Source organism: Mustelus asterias, chromosome 1 (assembly GCF_964213995.1).
Source record: "Mustelus asterias chromosome 1, sMusAst1.hap1.1, whole genome shotgun sequence".
NCBI classification, from domain to species: domain Eukaryota; kingdom Metazoa; phylum Chordata; class Chondrichthyes; order Carcharhiniformes; family Triakidae; genus Mustelus; species Mustelus asterias.
The window spans coordinates 2,138,567-2,156,390 of NC_135801.1; the positions used below are offsets into that span (position 1 = coordinate 2,138,567).

Genomic DNA, 17,824 nt, shown 5'->3' on the forward strand with positions numbered 1-17,824 from the left:
AGAAAGTGATCCTAACTCCATGTCAGTAGCTCGAGTTCCTTTGCTTACAGATCTGTCCTGTTTTGTTCAGGTACCTGTTGTGCAGCATCTTGATCTTTCTGTTCTGTCTGCCATTGTTTAAACTTTTCTTGTGCTTCATTCACTGTGAGCACTCCTTTCTTGACCAGTTCTTGCAGATGGATTAGCTGTTGCTGTCCTGGATTGTATTCTGCCCTGAATGTGTCGTACACTGGGTTCTCATCAATCTTGGGTCTGGTGGCTGCACAGCACAAAGAGGATCAATTAGAAATGCAGAGGGACTTTGCTTTTGAATAATCTTATACAAGCCCAGTATTACATTGATCAGTCAGGAGGTACATTATCAGAATGAGTTTGTTCCATAGGAACTGTCCAACAACTGTAGTTATAATGCACGAAAATAACAGGAAACATCATCAGAGTCTTTAGGAATACATTGAGCGTTTTAGCATCTATTTTCTAAGAGCTACACGGCCAATAAAGACTCCAAGGTACACAAGCACATTTCCGACAAGGAGATTGCAAGACACTAACTTGGTAGAGAGTTCTGTGCAGGTCGAATGATTGCTGGCATTTCTTGGAGCCACATTGCACCCCCTCTTTAAGTGTTGCAGGATGTCTTCAGGTGGTATAGACCATAGTAATATCCAACATGTGCAGCCAATGAAAAATGTGAGGAATATTGGCTGCACACTTCAATTATGTAAAATAACAGCAACAGCACTTTACCTACAATGCAATGAACTGGTGCAGGTTAATCTTACATCACAATCTACTCAATTTAGGGGAGGTGGTGGCATGGTGATATTGTCACTGGTCTAGTAACCCAGAGACCCAGGGTAATGCTCTGGGGATCTGGATTTGAATCCCACCATGGCAGATGGTGAAATTTGAAATCAACAGAAATCTGGAATTGAGCCTGATGATGGTCATGAAACCATTGTTGATTGTGGTGAAAACCCATCTGGTTCACGAATGTTCTTTAGGGAAGGAAATCTACCGCCATTACTCGGTCGGGCCTAAATGTGATTCCAGAGCCACAGCAACGTGGTTGACTCTTAAATGCCCTCTGAAATAACCAAGTGAAACCCTCAGTTCAAGGCAATTAGGGATGGACAACAAATGCTGGCCTTGTCAATGTGATTGTGTATTTGCGTATTGTGCCTCTGTATCTATCTAGTGCAAATACACAACCAAGCATTGTGGTGAAGAAGCATCCATGAACCAGGCAGCCCACAGTAACCTCTCTATATTCTAGAGCAGTCTGTAGATGTGGAAAAGGGGCAAATTCAATGTGGGTTTTTGAAGTGTGTAAAGGTCACTGTAGCTGGTTACAATTGTACAAAATATAGTTGAAATGAAGAATTCCCAGTAAAATATTGATAAACTTTTTATTCAATGATTTCAAAACTGATTGAATTCAAAAATAATGGAACTACTTCACTCGAAATGACTAAAATATAATTATTTTCAAAAGTGATGAATTATCATTGTAAAGGTTATTAAGCTATAGTTTTCTCAAATTCTGAGAAATAGTTCATTAAAATGTACAGAAATTCAAATGCTTGGTGATTAAAAAGAAAATGCTGTGGGTGATTTTCCAGACGTTTGCCACCAGGAGGCAGCCTCACCCATCAGTTTGACAGGTTGGGTAATGATGGGCTAGCTGTGTGTGATACTCCAAAGAAGATGTTCTTTGCTGGTTTTGTACAGTGAGAAAAACTCAACAATGCTTGGGGTTTGATTAATGATATCTCAAAGCCACATACTGAGAAAACGCATCTACCCTCTGAGTTACCACATGACACCAAAAATGGCAATGGCCCTACCTCTTTTGGGGATAGCGTAGAGCTTTTCATCGATTCCTTTTCCAGTCTTTTGCTGAAACACTAACACAAAGTCATATTAGTATTTGTTGAAAGTTCCTGAGCAAAAACATTTGATCTTTGACTCCCTTGGAGTCTCCTCAGGCCAACATTAATCCAATTGGGTAGACTGAGCTGGATATGAAATGTCAAATCCACCTATCAGCACTGAAGTCATCCCAAGAGGATAATCCAAAAATGTGCACATTTCATTGAAAAATTGTTCACCAATCATAGTTTACATTGATTTACTTGGTGGATGTTGAATAACTTTCTTATCAATGAGATGAAGAGCTTTCTTTTCATAGAATCATCGAATGGTTACAGCATCATTGGAGGCCATTTGGCCTGTTGCGTCTAGGTTCTTAGCAAGAGCAATTCATCGAGTCCCACTCCCCTGCATTTTCCCCATAGCCCTGCTCTCTTTAGAAAACCATGACTGAATCCACCTTCATCACTTTCTCACGCAGTGCAGTCCACCACGGCATGAAAAAGTTTTTTCTCATGTTGCCTTTGGGTTCTTGACCTTGCTGCTAACGGGAACAGTTTCTCTCTATCTGCTCTGTCCAGACCCCTTATGATTTTGAACTGCTCTATCAAATCCCCTCTTAATCTTCTCTCCTCTAAGGGAACAGCCATGGCTTCTCCAGTTTATCCACATAACTGGAGTTCTTCACCCCTAAATCCATTCTGTGAATATTTTCTGCACTCTCTCTAACGCCTAACCCTAATGCCCTAACTCTGAAATTATTGGATACAATATTCCAGTTAGGGCTGAAGCGGTGTGTTCTAAAGATTCATCACAACTTCCTTCTTTTTGCATTCTATGCTCTGATTTATAAAGTAAGAAGTCTCACAACACCAGATTAAAGTCCAACAGGTTTATTAGGCACTAGCTTTTGGAGTCTCAAGGTTCCTTCATCAGGTGAGTGAGGACTTGTGTTCACAAACAGGGCATATACAGACACAAACTCAATTTACAAGATAACGGTTGGAATGCGAGTCTTTACAGGTAATCAAGGCTTAAAGGTACAGACAATGTGAGTGGAGAGAGGGCCAAGCACAGGTTAAAGAGGTGTGTATTGTCTCCAGCCAGGACAGTTAGTGAGATTTTGCAAGCCCAGGCAAGTCGTAGGGGTTACAGATAGTGTGATTCTGGTTGAGGCCGTCCTCATGTGGAACTTGGCTACCAGTTTCTGCGTTGTTGTGTGTTGTGAAGGCCGCCTTGGAGAACGCTTACCCGAAGATCAGAGGCTGAATGCCCGTGACTGCTGAAGTGTTTCCTGACTGGAAGGGAACACTCCTGCCTGGTGATTGTCGAGCGGTGTTCATTCATCCATTGTCGTAGAACCTGCATGGTCTCCCCAATGTACGTTGCCTCGGGACATCCTTTCCTGCAGCATATCAGGTAGACCATGTTGGCTGAGTCGCAAGAGTATGTACTGTGTACCTGGTGGATGGTGTTCTCACGTGAGATGATGGCATCCGTGTCGATGATCTGGCACGTTTTGCAGAGGTTGCTGTGGCAGGGTTGTGTGGTGTCGTGGTCACAGTTCTCCTGAAGGCTGGGTAGTTTGCTGCGGACAATGGTCTGTTTGAGATTGTGCGGTTGTTTGAAGGCAAGAAGTGGGGGTGTGGGGATGGCCTTGGCGAGATGTTCGTCTTCATCAATGACATGTTGAAGGCTCCGGAGAAGATGTCGTAGCTTCTCTGCTCCGGGGAAGTACTAGACGACGAAGGGTACTCTGTCCACCGTGTCTCGTGTTTGTCTTAGGTCGGTGCGGTTTTTCGCTGTGGCACGTCGGAACTGTCGATCGATGAGTCGAACGCCATATCCTGTTCTTATGAGGGCATCTTTCAGCATCTGTAGGTGTCTGTTGCGATCCTCCTCATCTGAGCAGATCCTGTGTATATGGAGGGCTTGTCCGTAGAGAATGGCTTCTTTAACGTGTTTAGGGTGGAAACTGGAGAAGTGGAGCATCGTGAGGTTATCTGTGGGCTTGCGGTACAGTGAGGTGCTGAGGTGACCGTCTTTAATGGAGATGCGTGTGTCCAAGAATGCAACCGATTGTGGAGAGTAGTCTATGGTGAGTCTGATGGTGGGATGGAACTTGTTGATGTCATCATATAGTTGTTTCAATAATTGTTCGCCATGAGTCCAAAGGAAGAAAATGTCATCAATGTATCTAGTTTATAGCTTCGGTTGAAGGTCCTGTGCGGTGAAGAGATCTTTTTCGAACCTGTGCATAAAGATGTTGGCATATTGAGGTGCGAATTTGGTCCCCATGGCTGTTCCGTGTGTCTGGATGAAGAACTGGTTGTTGAAGGTGAAGACATTGTGGTCCAGGATGAAACGGATGAGTTCTCCAAAGTGGCCTTCACGACACACGACAACGCAGGATTGCTGAGCAGAAACCGATAGCCAAGTTCTGCACATGAGGACGGCCTCAACCGGGATCTTGGGTTCAAGTCACACTATCTGTAACCCCCCACGACTTGCCTGGGCTTGCAAAATCTCACTATCTGTCCTGGCTGGAGACAATACACATCTCTTTAACCTGTGCTTAACCCCCTCTCCACTCACATTGTCTGTACCTTTAAGACTTGATTACCTGTAAAGACTCGCATTTCAACCATTGTAAATTGAGTTTGTCTATATATGCCCTGTTTGTGAACCCTCACTCACCTGATGAAGGAGCCTGAGACTCTGAAAGCTAGTACCACATAAACCTGTTGGACTTTAACCTGGTGTTGTGAGACTTCTTACTGTGCTTACCCCTGTCCAACGCCGGCATCTCCACATCCTGATTTATAAAGCCCTGCTCTTTTAACACTTTCGCTACTTGCCCTGTCACCTTCAATAATTTGTGCACGTATTCCCCCACCCTAAGTCTCACTGTTCCTCCAACCCCTTTGATTTGCGTTTTTATTGCTTCTTCTTATTCTTCAGTCAGTATTGTTGTGCCTTCCGACTTAGAATAATACTTCATTGCACAGAAAACAAGTCATTGAGTTTAAACCAGTTTAAATAGTGCTCCTTGTCTCCACTGTAAATATTGCTTATTCCAATGCTCTCCTAGTTTCCTCCCACCTTCCACCCTGTCTAAATTTGAGCCAATCTAAAACTCTGCTGCTTGTATCCTAACTGGTACTGTGTTCAACCATCACCCTGATGCTCACTGATCTATCTTAGCTGCTGTCAGGCAATGCTTAATTTTAAAATCCTTATCTTTGTTTTCAAATTCTTCCATTGCCTTACCCCTTCCCTATCTCTATAACCTCCTCCAACTCCACATTCCCCTGAGATCTCTGCATTTCTCCAATTCTGACCTTTTGAACATCCCTGGTTTCCTTTGCTGCACCCTTGATGCCTAAGTCTTTAGCTGCTTAGGCTCCAAGTTCTGGAATTCCCTCTTTAAACTGTTCCAGTTCTCTCCTTTAAGATGCTCCTAAAACCTAACTCTTTGACTAAGCATTAATATTTTCTTGATATTAATAATTCTTAATATTTTCTCTCAGAAAGTGTATTCCAGTTCATAACAACTCTGTCTATAATAATTCTCCTCATTCCCCCTTTAATTCTTTTTTCCAATTACCTTCAATGTGTTCTTTCATTACTGACCAAACTTCCAGTGGGAATAATTTCTCCATATTTAGTTTCCCTAAATTCTGTCTTCTCTCTGTCTTTCACTGTGGGAAAATGGTAAACTGGTGGAGACCCCATCTCACCTTACCTGTGCTCGGATCCATTTCCAAACAGGATGATGGGCTACCCATGGGAACAGCTGTGTGACAGTAAGTGGCTCCTTTCTACCGTTGGGAGTCAATGGTTGGAATTTTACCACCCCATCTGCCACGGGAATCAGAGCAAGTGGGGGGGGTGGACCATGGAAAGGTCTGTTGGTCTCGGGCAGGATTTTACAGTTGCAGGACAAGCAAGGCTGTAAAATCCTGCCCAGTGTGTTTTTTGTGATGCTAGAAAGCTACCATAGTGATCATAACTCTCAATATTTGTTTGTCCCTATCACAAGGGCCAGATCAGCACTGAACAGCCATAGTCTCGCTCACTTTAAACTGAGACCAGATGATAGCCAGAGTCTAAATAACCGACCAATGGTCAGGGATAGTTGTAGGATACGCAGGTTGGGGATAAGGCTATGGCGGGATTTGAAACAAGGTTAGAATTGTAAAATTAAGGCATTGCTGGACCATTAGCCCATGTAGATCAGCAGACAGATGTGTGATGGTGAACAGGACTTAATGTGAATTAGGAAATCAGCAGCAGGGTTTTGGATGAGGGTTGAAGTTTATGGGAGAGTAGGGATAGGAGGCTGCCAGGATTGTATTGGAGGAACCAAGCTGAGGGATAACAAAGGCACCAGGCCAATTGAAGCAAGAGTGGAGTCAGATTATGTTAATGTGGTAGAAGTCATGTGATGGATATGTGTTTGGTTTCGGCTTCTGTTTCTGCTTTATTTGTGTCAGCATTAGTCACAGACTAATAGCTATCTTCCACCAGCATTTCTATGAGTAGCACTAGTTAAATTGGACCTGACCTGCTGAGATGGCAGTTCTGATAATGAAAACTTTAAATTGAAATAATCTAAAGATGGGTCTTGAAGATTTCCAATGATGGGGCTGTGACTATTGCCTTTGGTTTGTTCCATTGTGGGATTGTCCTTGGGAAGAAAGATTGTTGATTCACTATCTTGGAAACAAATGGTCTGTAGTTTGGGCGAATGGCTACTTCGTGTTTTGTCATTTGCCGGAGATATACATAAAGGTAAACATAAAGGTATACATACAGCTATATATACAGCTATACATACAAGTATACATACAGCTATATATCCAGGCATATATATACACACACACAGGTAGACATACCAGTATATATAGGTATACATACAGGTATAATGTATATATATATACACACAAACACACACACAAAAGTATACATACAGGTATACATGCATGTTCAAGTAAAGAACGTTAGAACTAATCATCCAACTCTAATCTAAAATCTGAGCCACATCTAAAAAGTGACTTTGGGGAGTTGTGTTTTTTTAATTATTGTTTCATGGTATGTGAGCATCACTGACAAGAGGGGCATTTGTTGCCCATCACTTAATTGAGTGGCTTCCTAAGCCATTCCAGAGGGCAGTAAGAATGAACCACATTGCTGTGGACCTGGAGTCACATGTAGACCAGACTAGGCGAGGGTAGTCCTCAATAATGACATAATTAAAATCAGGAATGGACCAAGAGGCTACAAATGGAGATGTGCAGAGATCGTGAGGGCTTGGAATTCCTAAATTTCTTCACCTCTCTCTTCTTTGTTAAAATGCCTCGTGAAACAAGCTAATGTCACCTGATGTGGCTCAGTTTCCAAAGATATTTTTGATTAATATCACTCTTGTTAAACACTTTGCCGATATTTTGCAAAGCTGAATGCGCTATTATAAATGTCGGTTGTTGCTGTATGGGTCTATGGAGTAACTATTGCATTTTTTACTTTTGCTAGTTTACAGAGTTGACATTTTTGGCTGATATGCAAATGAGGAATTAATTAACAAAAATAATGAGCAAGGAAATTCACGAGAACTGAGCCAAGGCCTCTGAAATGATAGTGGGATCACAGGTGGCTTTCCTGGTCAGTCTTAATCACACAACACTCCTCCGGAAAACTCATACTTAACCCCTTGGAGTACAATGCTATTGAAATGAGATCTAAGTGCCTGGGATCAAACAGGTCAATAATGATAATAAATTAAATCAGGCTGCAGGAAACACTCAACAATCCTATTGATTGGGCAGTAAGTAGTTTAATTGACGTGATTTCAGCTTGTGCTGAGACCTGCAGCCTTTTAATGGTCTAAACTGCATCAGCACTATTAATATAGCCCCTGAGCATAAAGCAGCCAACTTCTCATCATCAAACTTGTTTTTAGAGAAGAGGCTGGTAATAATTGTGATGTGGAGATGCCGGCGTTGGACTGGGGTGGGCACAGTAAAAAGTCTCACAACAGCAGGTTAAAGTCCAACAGGTTTATTTGGTAGCACTTGCTACCAAATAAACCTGTTGGTAATAATTGGGAGGACTGCTTTCTTTTCCGAAATAGGACTTCAATTTGCAAAAACCTTATTTGTATACATAGAAATTACAATTCAATTGGAGGCCATTCAGCCTATCAACGACATGCTGGCTTTTGAGTTAAAACTGCCAACATTATTCCAATTCCCTGAATCCTTTCATATTCCATCTTTTCAAATCAGAGAATCTCACAGCCCAGAGGAGATCATTCTTTCAATTGTACCTGTGCTGGTTCTTGGAAAGAATCCACTGAGTCCCACTTCTGCTCTTCCCCCATCGCCCTGTCATCTTTTCTTTATAAGTATTTATACAATTCCAGTTGAAAATTTCTATTGAATCTGCTTCAACTGTCCTTTCAGGCAGAGCCTTCCAATCACAACAACTCGCTGTGTAAAAAGAAAAGTTCTCCTAATCTCCCCCCTCTCTGTGGTTCTGTTACCAGTTACCTTAAATTTTTGTCTGGTTACTGATCCTCCTGCCAGTGCAAACAGTTTCTCCCTATCTACTCCATCAAAATCCTTCATGGTTTTCAACACCTCTGTTATATTTCTCCTTAATGTCCCTGCTCTGAGGAAATTGATCTCAGTTTCTCCAATCTCAGCCTGTTTTCATGCTGTAAACCTCTGTGACTCTATAGATAGTTACATGGATAAGATGGGTATAGAGGGATATGGGCCAAATGTGGGCAATTGAGATTAGCTTAGGGGTTTAAAAAAAAGGGCAGCATGGACAAGTTGGGCTGAAGGGCCTGTTTCCATGCTGTAAACCTCTAAGACTCTATGATTCTCCACATACCTGAAGTCCCTCACCCCCAGTATCTCCTCTGCACCCTCCCCAAAGCCTTCACATCCTCTCTAAAGTGTGGTGCCCAGAACTGGACAGAATCCTCCATCTGAGGCCCAACCAGTGATCTTGGGGCCTACATTCCAGCTGGTTAGTAGCCAGTTGAATCACAGGGGCTTTCCCTCACTCTACTGGATGGTCAGCCTTCCCTCTGGTCATCTCTTGTGGAGGAAGCATTTCATTCCCATTGACTTGACCTGCAGGAGAGGATGAATACTCCTAATAAAGAGACAAGCTCATGCTTCATCACATTATAACATCCCATCCAGGCACCAGTAAAATCCAACACTGCTGCAGCATAAACAACTAGTACTACAGTGAATGACATACCTTGAGCTATAAAGGGGGTATTGTCCGTACATTGCAGAGTGGTGGGCCGAGGAACAGGAGCTGGTGGTCTCTTTACAACATTGGCTGTGTTTTCCTTTTTGTCTTCTGGTAAAATTAAATCATAAAGGTCTTCATCATCCATTGTCAAAGTGTATGGATCCTCCTCATCCTTCATCTTCTCATTCTCTGCCATATCCGAACATTCTTTAGCTGTTAAAACAGTTGGAAATAGTTTCATTCCTATTTAGGATCTTAAAGATATCAGGATATAAATCCACAAAGCCTAACCCCACACTGGCTTCCACTGACAGGGGTTGTGGGCCAGAGGACTGAATATTGCTGTGGACCCATTTCCCTCTGGATTCACCTACTTTCGGAGAGTTTGCTGAAATTAGCCAGATTTGTTTAAACTCATGAAGGGTTTGGATAGAGTAGATGTGGAGAACCTGTTTCAGTGGCTGGAGGGTTGTTAACCAGGGGACAGCGATTGGCAGAAGAACCAGAGCTAACATGAAGAAACATTTTTTTACACATCTGGAAAGAACTGGCTGAAAGGGTGGTGGAAGCATAACTTTCAGAAGGGAATTGGATAAATACTGCAAGGCTACTGGGAAAGAGCAGGGGGTACAGCACTAATTGGATAGTCTTTTAAGGAGCAAGCACATATTGGACATGCTAAATAATTCTGTGATTCTATAATTCTAATTCATGGAACACTAACAGGCTGGTGTGGGACTAATGGTGGAGAATTTTTGGTCTGTTTAAAACCAATTAGTAAACCATTCATTCTCACAAAAATATAACTTTGTAATACTGCAAGAACTAAGAGTGATATTTGAATATAGTTACCCACGTGCAGAAGATCCATTGTGACCAATGTTTTATAAAGAATTATAACATTTCGTCGATCAAATCCGACTTTCTTACATTGACGATGTAATCGATCTTAGGAACTGAAAAATTATGAGTCTAAAAGTCGGTTCACTAACTGTTTTGTTGTCTAAAATAAATGAACAGTTACATAGTTACACGGTAAGTCTACATGAGGAAGGTCATTCAGTCCAACTTCTGTTCCTCCATTCAGAAATTTCTAATAAACCTCAATTCTGGCCTCTCGAGCATCTCTGATTTTAATTGAGAAAATGCTGGAAAATCTCAGCAGGTCTGGCAGCATCTGTAAGGAGAGAAAAGAGCTGACGTTTCGAGTCCAGATGACCCTTTGTCAAAGCTAAGAGGCATAGAAAGTGGGAGATATTTGTACTGCAGGATGAGGGAATGAAAGATGAGTCATAGCCACAAAAACCAGGGGAAAGGCTGCTAATGGCAGCCCACAGAGAGAATAGAAGGCGTGAAAGGCCAAACGGCAGAGAAGCTGAAATCAGAGGGTAAACTGTGACAGATGAAGATGTGGGGGGAAGGGGAGATGGGTAGGAGAGAAGTAAAATTGAGAAAAAAGGGGAAAAGGGAAGCAAAGAGGGAGCAAAGGTAAGAAAAGGGGGATTGTGGTAAACCACTGTTAAGCTATTGCCTGTGTGTGTGTGAGACATGCCTGGGCATGACCCTGCTGGCCCTGCCTGAGACTCCTCCCCCCACTGGTCCAGGTATAAAGGTGACTGCTCCCAACCACCCTGCTTCAGTCTCGGGACCAGTTCAACAGCATGGGTGCGCTCCAAGTCTTTGCGAATAAAAGCCTATTTGTTCTTGCATAGAAACTAGTCTTTGCTTGATTGATAGTGCATCAATTTTATTCGCAAAGAGTTTTGGGATGGAGCAGATACTAAAACCGGATAGATTAGAATTGGATCCTCAAGCCGTAGGAGCCTCTAACAGCTTCGATCACTGGCTGCGATGTTTCGAAGCTTTCCTCACCACCTCCGCCTCCGTCACCCGGACTGAAACCAACTAGCTACACGTGCTCCACGCCCGGGTAAGCAATCAAGTATTCTCGATGATTAGAGACGCTGAAACTTACGAGGATGCGATCGAACTTTTAAAAGGACAGTACAACAAACAGACTAATGTAATCTACGCCAGACATCTTCTGGCTACTCGCAGACAACAGCCAGGAGAATCGGGTGACCAATTCCTGCATGCGTTGCGAGCACTTGGCAACTGCAAGGCTGTAACAGCCGCCCAAAACACTGAGGACTTAATCAGAGATGCCTATGTCATGGGTATCAGGTCAAACAATATCCGACAACGACTGCTGGAACAGGGTGGGCTGGATCTACAAAAGACTGTAGCGCTTGCCGACTAGTTAGAGGTGGCCTTCCGTAATCTCGAGGCCTACACCTCCGACCACGGGGGCGCATCGTGGACGCCGCGGTCGCCGCCACCTCTGTACTCGGGAGGGCTGCAGGCCTACGCCACACCACGTCCCACCAATGATCCGACCGCTGCAGCAGTCTCTGGAGGCCTGAAGTGCTACTTCTGCGGCCTGGGGAAGCACCCCCGACAACGCTGCCCGTCGAAGGATGCGATCTGCTCCGGGTGTGGATAGAAGGGCCATTACACGAAGGTATGCAGGGCGAAGTCGACCTCCAAGCCCAGTAGCGCCGTGTGCGACCCGCGAGGGCCGCCATCTTGGGCGCCGGTAGCCGCGTGTGAGCCGTGCGGGCCGCCATCTTGGACGCCTTCAGCCGCGTGTGAGCCGTGCGGGCCACCATCTTGGAGGCCGTCAGCCGCGTTGCAAAATCCAACGGTGGCTTCGGTTACCCTGGACCAATCCAGGCCTCACCAACTCGCCAGTCCATGATGGACATCGAGGTAAACGGTCGCACTACAAACTGTTTATTTGACTGTGGGAGTACGGAGAGCTTTATTCACCCTAACACAGTGAGTCGCTACGCCCTTTCAGTACTGCCAGTGAAGCAAACGATCTCCATGGCTTCAAAGTCCCACTCGGTGGATGTCCTCGGGTACTGCGTGGTGACCCTGACCGTATGGGGCACAGTGTACAAAAACTTCAGGCTCCTCGTGCTGCCACAACTCTGCGCTGCCGTACTCCTGGGGCTAGATTTCCTGTGTCACCTTAAGAGCGTCACCATGGAGTATAATGGGACTTTTCCCCCACTCTCTGTTTGCAATCACCAGTTCTTAGATCGCCCACCGCGCACCACCTGCAGCCTCTCGACCCTTAAAGTCGCCCCCCCCCCCCCCACTGTTTGAAAATCTCACCCCCGATTGCAAGCCCATCGCCACCGAGAGTAGACGGTACAGTGCTGGAGACAGGGCTTTTATCAGGTCCGAAGTACAACGGCTCCGAGGGGAGGGAATCATTGAGGCCAGTACCAGCCCCTGGAGAGCCCAAGTAGTAGTTGTTAAGACTAGGAAGAAACATCGCATGGTTATTGACTACAGTCAGACCATTAACCGCTACACGCAGCTGGACGCGTACCCCCTCCCCCGCATATCTGACATGGTTAATCAGATTGCGCAATATCGGGTGTTCTCCACCATCAACTTAAAATCTGCATACCACCAGCTCCCTATCCGCCCGGAAGACCGCCAATATACTGCCTTTGAGGCGGATGGCCGCCTCTATCACTTCCTTAGGGTCCCCTTCGGCGTCACCAATGGGGTCTTGGTTTTCCAGCATGAGATGGACCAAATGGTAGACCAGAACGGGCTGCGGGCCACCTTCCCGTACCTGGATAACGTCACCATCTGCGGCCATGATCAGCAGGACCATGACGCCAACCTCCACAAATTCCTCCACACCGCCACACTCCTAAATCTGGCCTATAATAAGGAGAAGTGCGTATTCCGCACACACCGCCTCACCATCCCTGGTTGTGTTATGGAAAACGGGGTCATCGGTCCCGATCCCGACCGCATGCGTCCCCTCCTGGAACTTCCCCTCCTGGAACTTCCCCTCCTGGAACTTCCCCTCCCCACCAGCCTCAAAGCACTGAGGAGATGCCTGGGCTTCTTCTCGTATTACGCCCAGTGGGTCCCCAATTATGCGGATAAAGCCCGTCCGCTCATCAAATCCACCTCTTTTCCCCTGACGGCAGAGGCCCGCCTGGCCTTCGACCGCATCAAAGCAGACATCGCGAAGGTCACAATGCACGCTGTAGACGAATCCATCCCATTCCAGGTGGAGAGCGATGCGTCTGACTTCGCCCTAGCCGCCACCCTTAACCAGGCGGGCAGACCCGTGGTCTTCTTCTCACAAATCCTCCAAGGCCCTGAAATTTGACACTCCTCTGTCGAGAAGGAGGCCCAAGCCATAGTGGAAGCTGTACGGCACTGGCGCCACTACTTAGCTGGTAAACAATTCACCCTACTCACGGACCAACGGTCAGTTGTGTTCATGTTTAACAACACGCAGCGGGGCAAGATCAAAAATGATAAAATATTGAGGTGGAGAATTGAGCTTTCCACCTACAATTACGACATCTTATACCGGCCCGGGAAGCTCAATGAGCCCCCAGACGCCCTGTCCCGGGGAATATGTGCCAGCGCACAAATAGACCAATTGCAGACTCTCCACAACGACCTCTGCCACCCGGGGGTTACCAGGTTTTTTCACTTCATTAAAGCCCGTAACCTGCCTACTCCATTGAGGAAGTCAGGTCTATAACCAGACACTGCCAGGTCTGCGCAGAGTGCAAGCCGCACTTCTATTGGCCAGACAGAGCACACCTCATAAAGGCCACCCGCTCTTTCGAACACCTAAGCGTCGACTTCAAAGGCCCCCTCCCCTCTTCTGACCGCAACATATACTTCCTCAACGTCATTGACGAATATTCACGTTTCCCCTTCGCTATTCCCTGCCCGGATATGACCTCGGCCACGGTCGTCAGGGCCCTGCACAGCCTCTTCACCCTGTTCGGTTTCCCTAGCTATCTCCATAGCGACCGGGGATCCTCCTTTATGAGTGATGAGCTGCGACAGTACCTCCTCTCCAAAGGCATAGCCTTGAGTAGGACCACCAGCTACAACCCCAGGGGGAACGGACAGGTAGAGAGGGAGAACGCGACAGTCTGGAAGGCCGTTTTACTAGCTCTGAGGTCTAAAGGTCTTCCAGTCACCCGCTGGCAAGAGGTCCTCCCTGATGCACTACACTCGATTAGATCACTCCTTTGCACAGCTACCAATGCTACCCCTCATGAAAAAATGTTTGTTTTCCCCAGGAAGTCCTCCTCGGGGACCTCACTACCATCGTGGCTGACGTCCCCAGGCCCTGTCCTGTTCCGGAAGCACGTGAGGACCCATAAGTCGGGCTCCCTGGTCGAAAGGGTCGAGCTCCTCCACGCCAACCCCCAATACGCCTCTGTGGCGTACCATGACGGGCGGGAGGACACGGTCTCCATTCGAGACCTGGCACCCGCAGGTGCCCCAGGGACCACGATGACCCACAACCCCACATCCCCAACCCCCGTATATAGCACGCCTGAGCCCCAGGAGCCGCCACCACGCACCCGACAATCGGAAGGGACTACAGACGACTTGAGCGACTACGGCCTGGCGCCTGAACCAACACCGCGGCCACCGGAACCGACACCACAACCGGCACTACAGCGGTCGCAGCGGCAGATCAAGCCCCCAGAGAGACTGAATTTGTAAATTTGTAAATCTGTAAATATCGTTCCACCCACCTCACCCCTGCCGGACTCTTTTTTAAAAGCAGGGGGTGAATGTGGTAAACCACTGTTAAGCTATTGCATGCGTGTGTGTGAGACATGCCTGGGCATGCCCCTGCCGGCCCTGCCTGAGACTCCTCCCCCCACTGGTCCAGGTATAAAGGTGACTGCTCCCAACCCCCCTGCCTCAGTCTCAGGACCAGTTCAACAGTATGGTCCAAGTCTTTGCGAATAAAAGCCTATTTGTTCTTGCATACAAACTAGTCTTTGCTTGATTGATAGGGCATCAGGGATAAAATAGGAGGAAGAATGGGGGGAAATAAAAATAAAGAAAGACAATAAAGAAATAAAAGGTAGACAACAGTTAAAAATTAAATAAAATGAAAACAAAGGGGGTCGAGGTGGGGTAGAACTAATCATCTGAAGTTGTTGAATTTGATGTTGAGACTGGAAGATGCTGTTCCTCCAGTTTGCGTTGAGCTTCACTGGAACATTGCAGCAGGCCAAGGACAGACATGTGGGCATGGGAGCAGGATCGTATGTTAAAATGGCAGCAATCGGAAGGTCAGGGTCAGGAAAAAACATTTTCTCTTTTGATTTCAGACTCCAGCATTCGCAGTAATTTGCTTTTATCTGATTTTAATCATTCCAGCGTTGGCAGCTGTCCCTTCAGCTGCTTGGGGAAAAGCTCTGGAATTCCCTCCCTACACCTCGAGAATCGCTTCTCGGCCTTTTGGCTAAGATCAAGTGTATGGACGGCAGCCCATGGTCGGCCGCACTTGGTCGAGGTCATTAGGTTACGCTGAGGCTTCATATGTTTCATATGAAGCAATTTTTAAAAGCGGCATCTCGGCCTTTTGGCTAAGATGCAAATGAGCTCAAGTCTTGGAGGAGGAACCTCCCCCTTCTCCAATCAGCTTGGCTCATGTAGATCAGGCCCAGGACAGGGTGGTTTGGTCGCTCGCCCTGTCTTGTCAGCCTGGATCTGAAATGTCTCAACTTGTTGAGATTCTGAATTGGATTTGATTTGATTGAATTGGAAAAGTATTTAAAAAAAAGTTGCTAACTTTAAATCTGAGAGAGGTAATTTTTTAAGCAAAGGCATTAAGGGATATGGGCCAAAGGCAGGTATATGGAGTTAGGTCACAGATCAGCCATGATCTCACTGAATGGTGGGACAGAGTAGAAGGGTTGACTGGCCTACTCCTGTTCCTATGTTCTTATTTCCTCCCTGTTGATACTTTTATAGTTTGTTTTCCTTTTTGATGTGATTAGTCTGTCTGTTTCGATTGACCACAAGGTGGAGTAGATGAGCTGTGAGTTGTGGTTCCTGAGTTTCCCTCTGGATGAGTCCAGCATCCATTTGGCATCAACACCTGCATCAATGATGAGGCACTAGGTGCAGGATTTATGGCACCAACGCTTCAGCTAGCAGCATGCTGAGGGTCTGACTTAGCTGTCTCCCAAATCTGATAACATTTTAACATAAAACAACTGTGAGAAGCAGAGTAAAATGTTCTGGCAGCTTTTGGAATGCAGCCAAATAAATATTTTAATTTTGGAAAAAATAATCCTATTGCCTGCTGATGGAGTTTTTTAAATTCCAGCAGCTTTATATAACAATGAGCAGTTGGACAATATTCCTGACTGACTAAATACACAGCTACATTTTTAATGGAAGCATTAACAAAGAAGCTGTGGAAAGGTCAATAGCTCCGCTACCCCGGACATCAATGCACCCTTGTCACCATTCCACACTCTCCCTGCATTGATGGGTAAGGGTGAAAACCAGCTGTCACTACTGAAAAAAACACAAGAATAATCTGTCTGAAATATTACCCAAAGGAGTACTCTTTATAGTCGAAATCCCCAATAAAAACAAAGCATTATAATTCTTCAGCACTTGTCACAACCTCAGGACTTTATTGCTAACTGAGTAATTTTGAACAGAAACCATTGTTATGAAGTTAGTAACAAGACAACCTATGTGCACACAACTAACTATCTTCTGAATAAATTCATAAATTTATAGACCTATAACAGGTTATCCCTCAGCCTTCTCATTCCTCGAGAAAAGAGTCTCAGTCTCTTCGGTCTTTCCTGATGGTTATCTGGAACAGCAACTCACCATTGTATTTTTTCACAGGATGTGGGCATCGCTGGCTAGACCAGCATTTATTGCCCATCCCTAGTTGCCCTTGAGAAGCTTGTAATGAGCCACATTCTTGAACCGTTGCAGTCCCTGAGGTGTAGGTACACCCACAGTGCCGTTAGAGAAAGAATTCCAGGATTTTCACCCAGCAACAGTGAAGGAACGTCGATATATTTCCAAGTCAGGATGATGTGTGGCTTGGAGGGGAACTTGTGGTGTTCCAAGATATCTGGTGCTCTTGTCCTTCTAGGTGGCAGAGGTCATGGATTTGGAAGGTGCTGTCGAAGGAGCCTGGTGAGTTCCTGCATCTTGGTAAACACGGGCTGCCACTGTCGTAGACGGAGTGAATGTTGAAGGTGGTGGATGGGGTGCCAATCAAGTGGACTGCTTTGTCCTGGATGGTGTTGAGTTTCTTTAGTGTTGTTGGAGCTACACTTATCCAGGCAAGTGGAGCGTATTCCATCACACTCCTGACTTGTGTCTTGTAGATGGTGGACAAGGTTTAGGGAGTCAGGAAGTGGGTTACTCTCTGCAGGATTCCCAGCCTCTGGCTTGCTCTGGTAGATCTTTAACTGGTTCAATTAAATTTCTGATCAACGGTTAACTCCAGGATGTTGATGATGGTGGAATTCAGTGAAGGTAAATCGCCATCAAAGGGAGATAGTTAGGTTCTCTCTTAATAGAGATGGTCAGTGCCTGGCACTTGTGTGGTGTGAATGTTACTTTCCACTTGTCAGCCCAAGCCTGGATAGTGTCCAGGTCTTGCTGCATTTGGACATGGACTGCTTCAGTATCTGAGGAGTCACAAGTGGTGCTGAACATTGTGCAATCATCAGTGAACAGCCCCACTTCTGACCTTATGAAGGAAGGAAGGTCATTGATGAAGCAGCTGAAGATGGTTTGGGCCTTGGACACTCCCCTGAGGAACTCTTGC

The 17,824-nt window shown here is 45.7% G+C and overlaps 1 protein-coding gene across 4 annotated transcripts in view; it reads right to left on the minus strand.

Moving 5' to 3' along the window:
• The window catches only part of LOC144487037 (B-cell scaffold protein with ankyrin repeats-like), a 244,024-nt gene that overhangs the window by 30,756 nt on the left and 195,444 nt on the right, over nt 1–17,824 (minus strand). For all 4 annotated transcript variants that reach the window (XM_078205325.1, XM_078205242.1, XM_078205185.1 and 1 more), the window contains exons 10-12: nt 9,151–9,360; nt 1,848–1,907; nt 75–259 (exon numbers count right to left, since the gene is read on the minus strand). In XM_078205325.1, the coding sequence (XP_078061451.1) occupies nt 75–259; nt 1,848–1,907; nt 9,151–9,360 (455 nt within the window). The remainder of the gene's footprint in view (nt 1–74; nt 260–1,847; nt 1,908–9,150; nt 9,361–17,824) is intronic.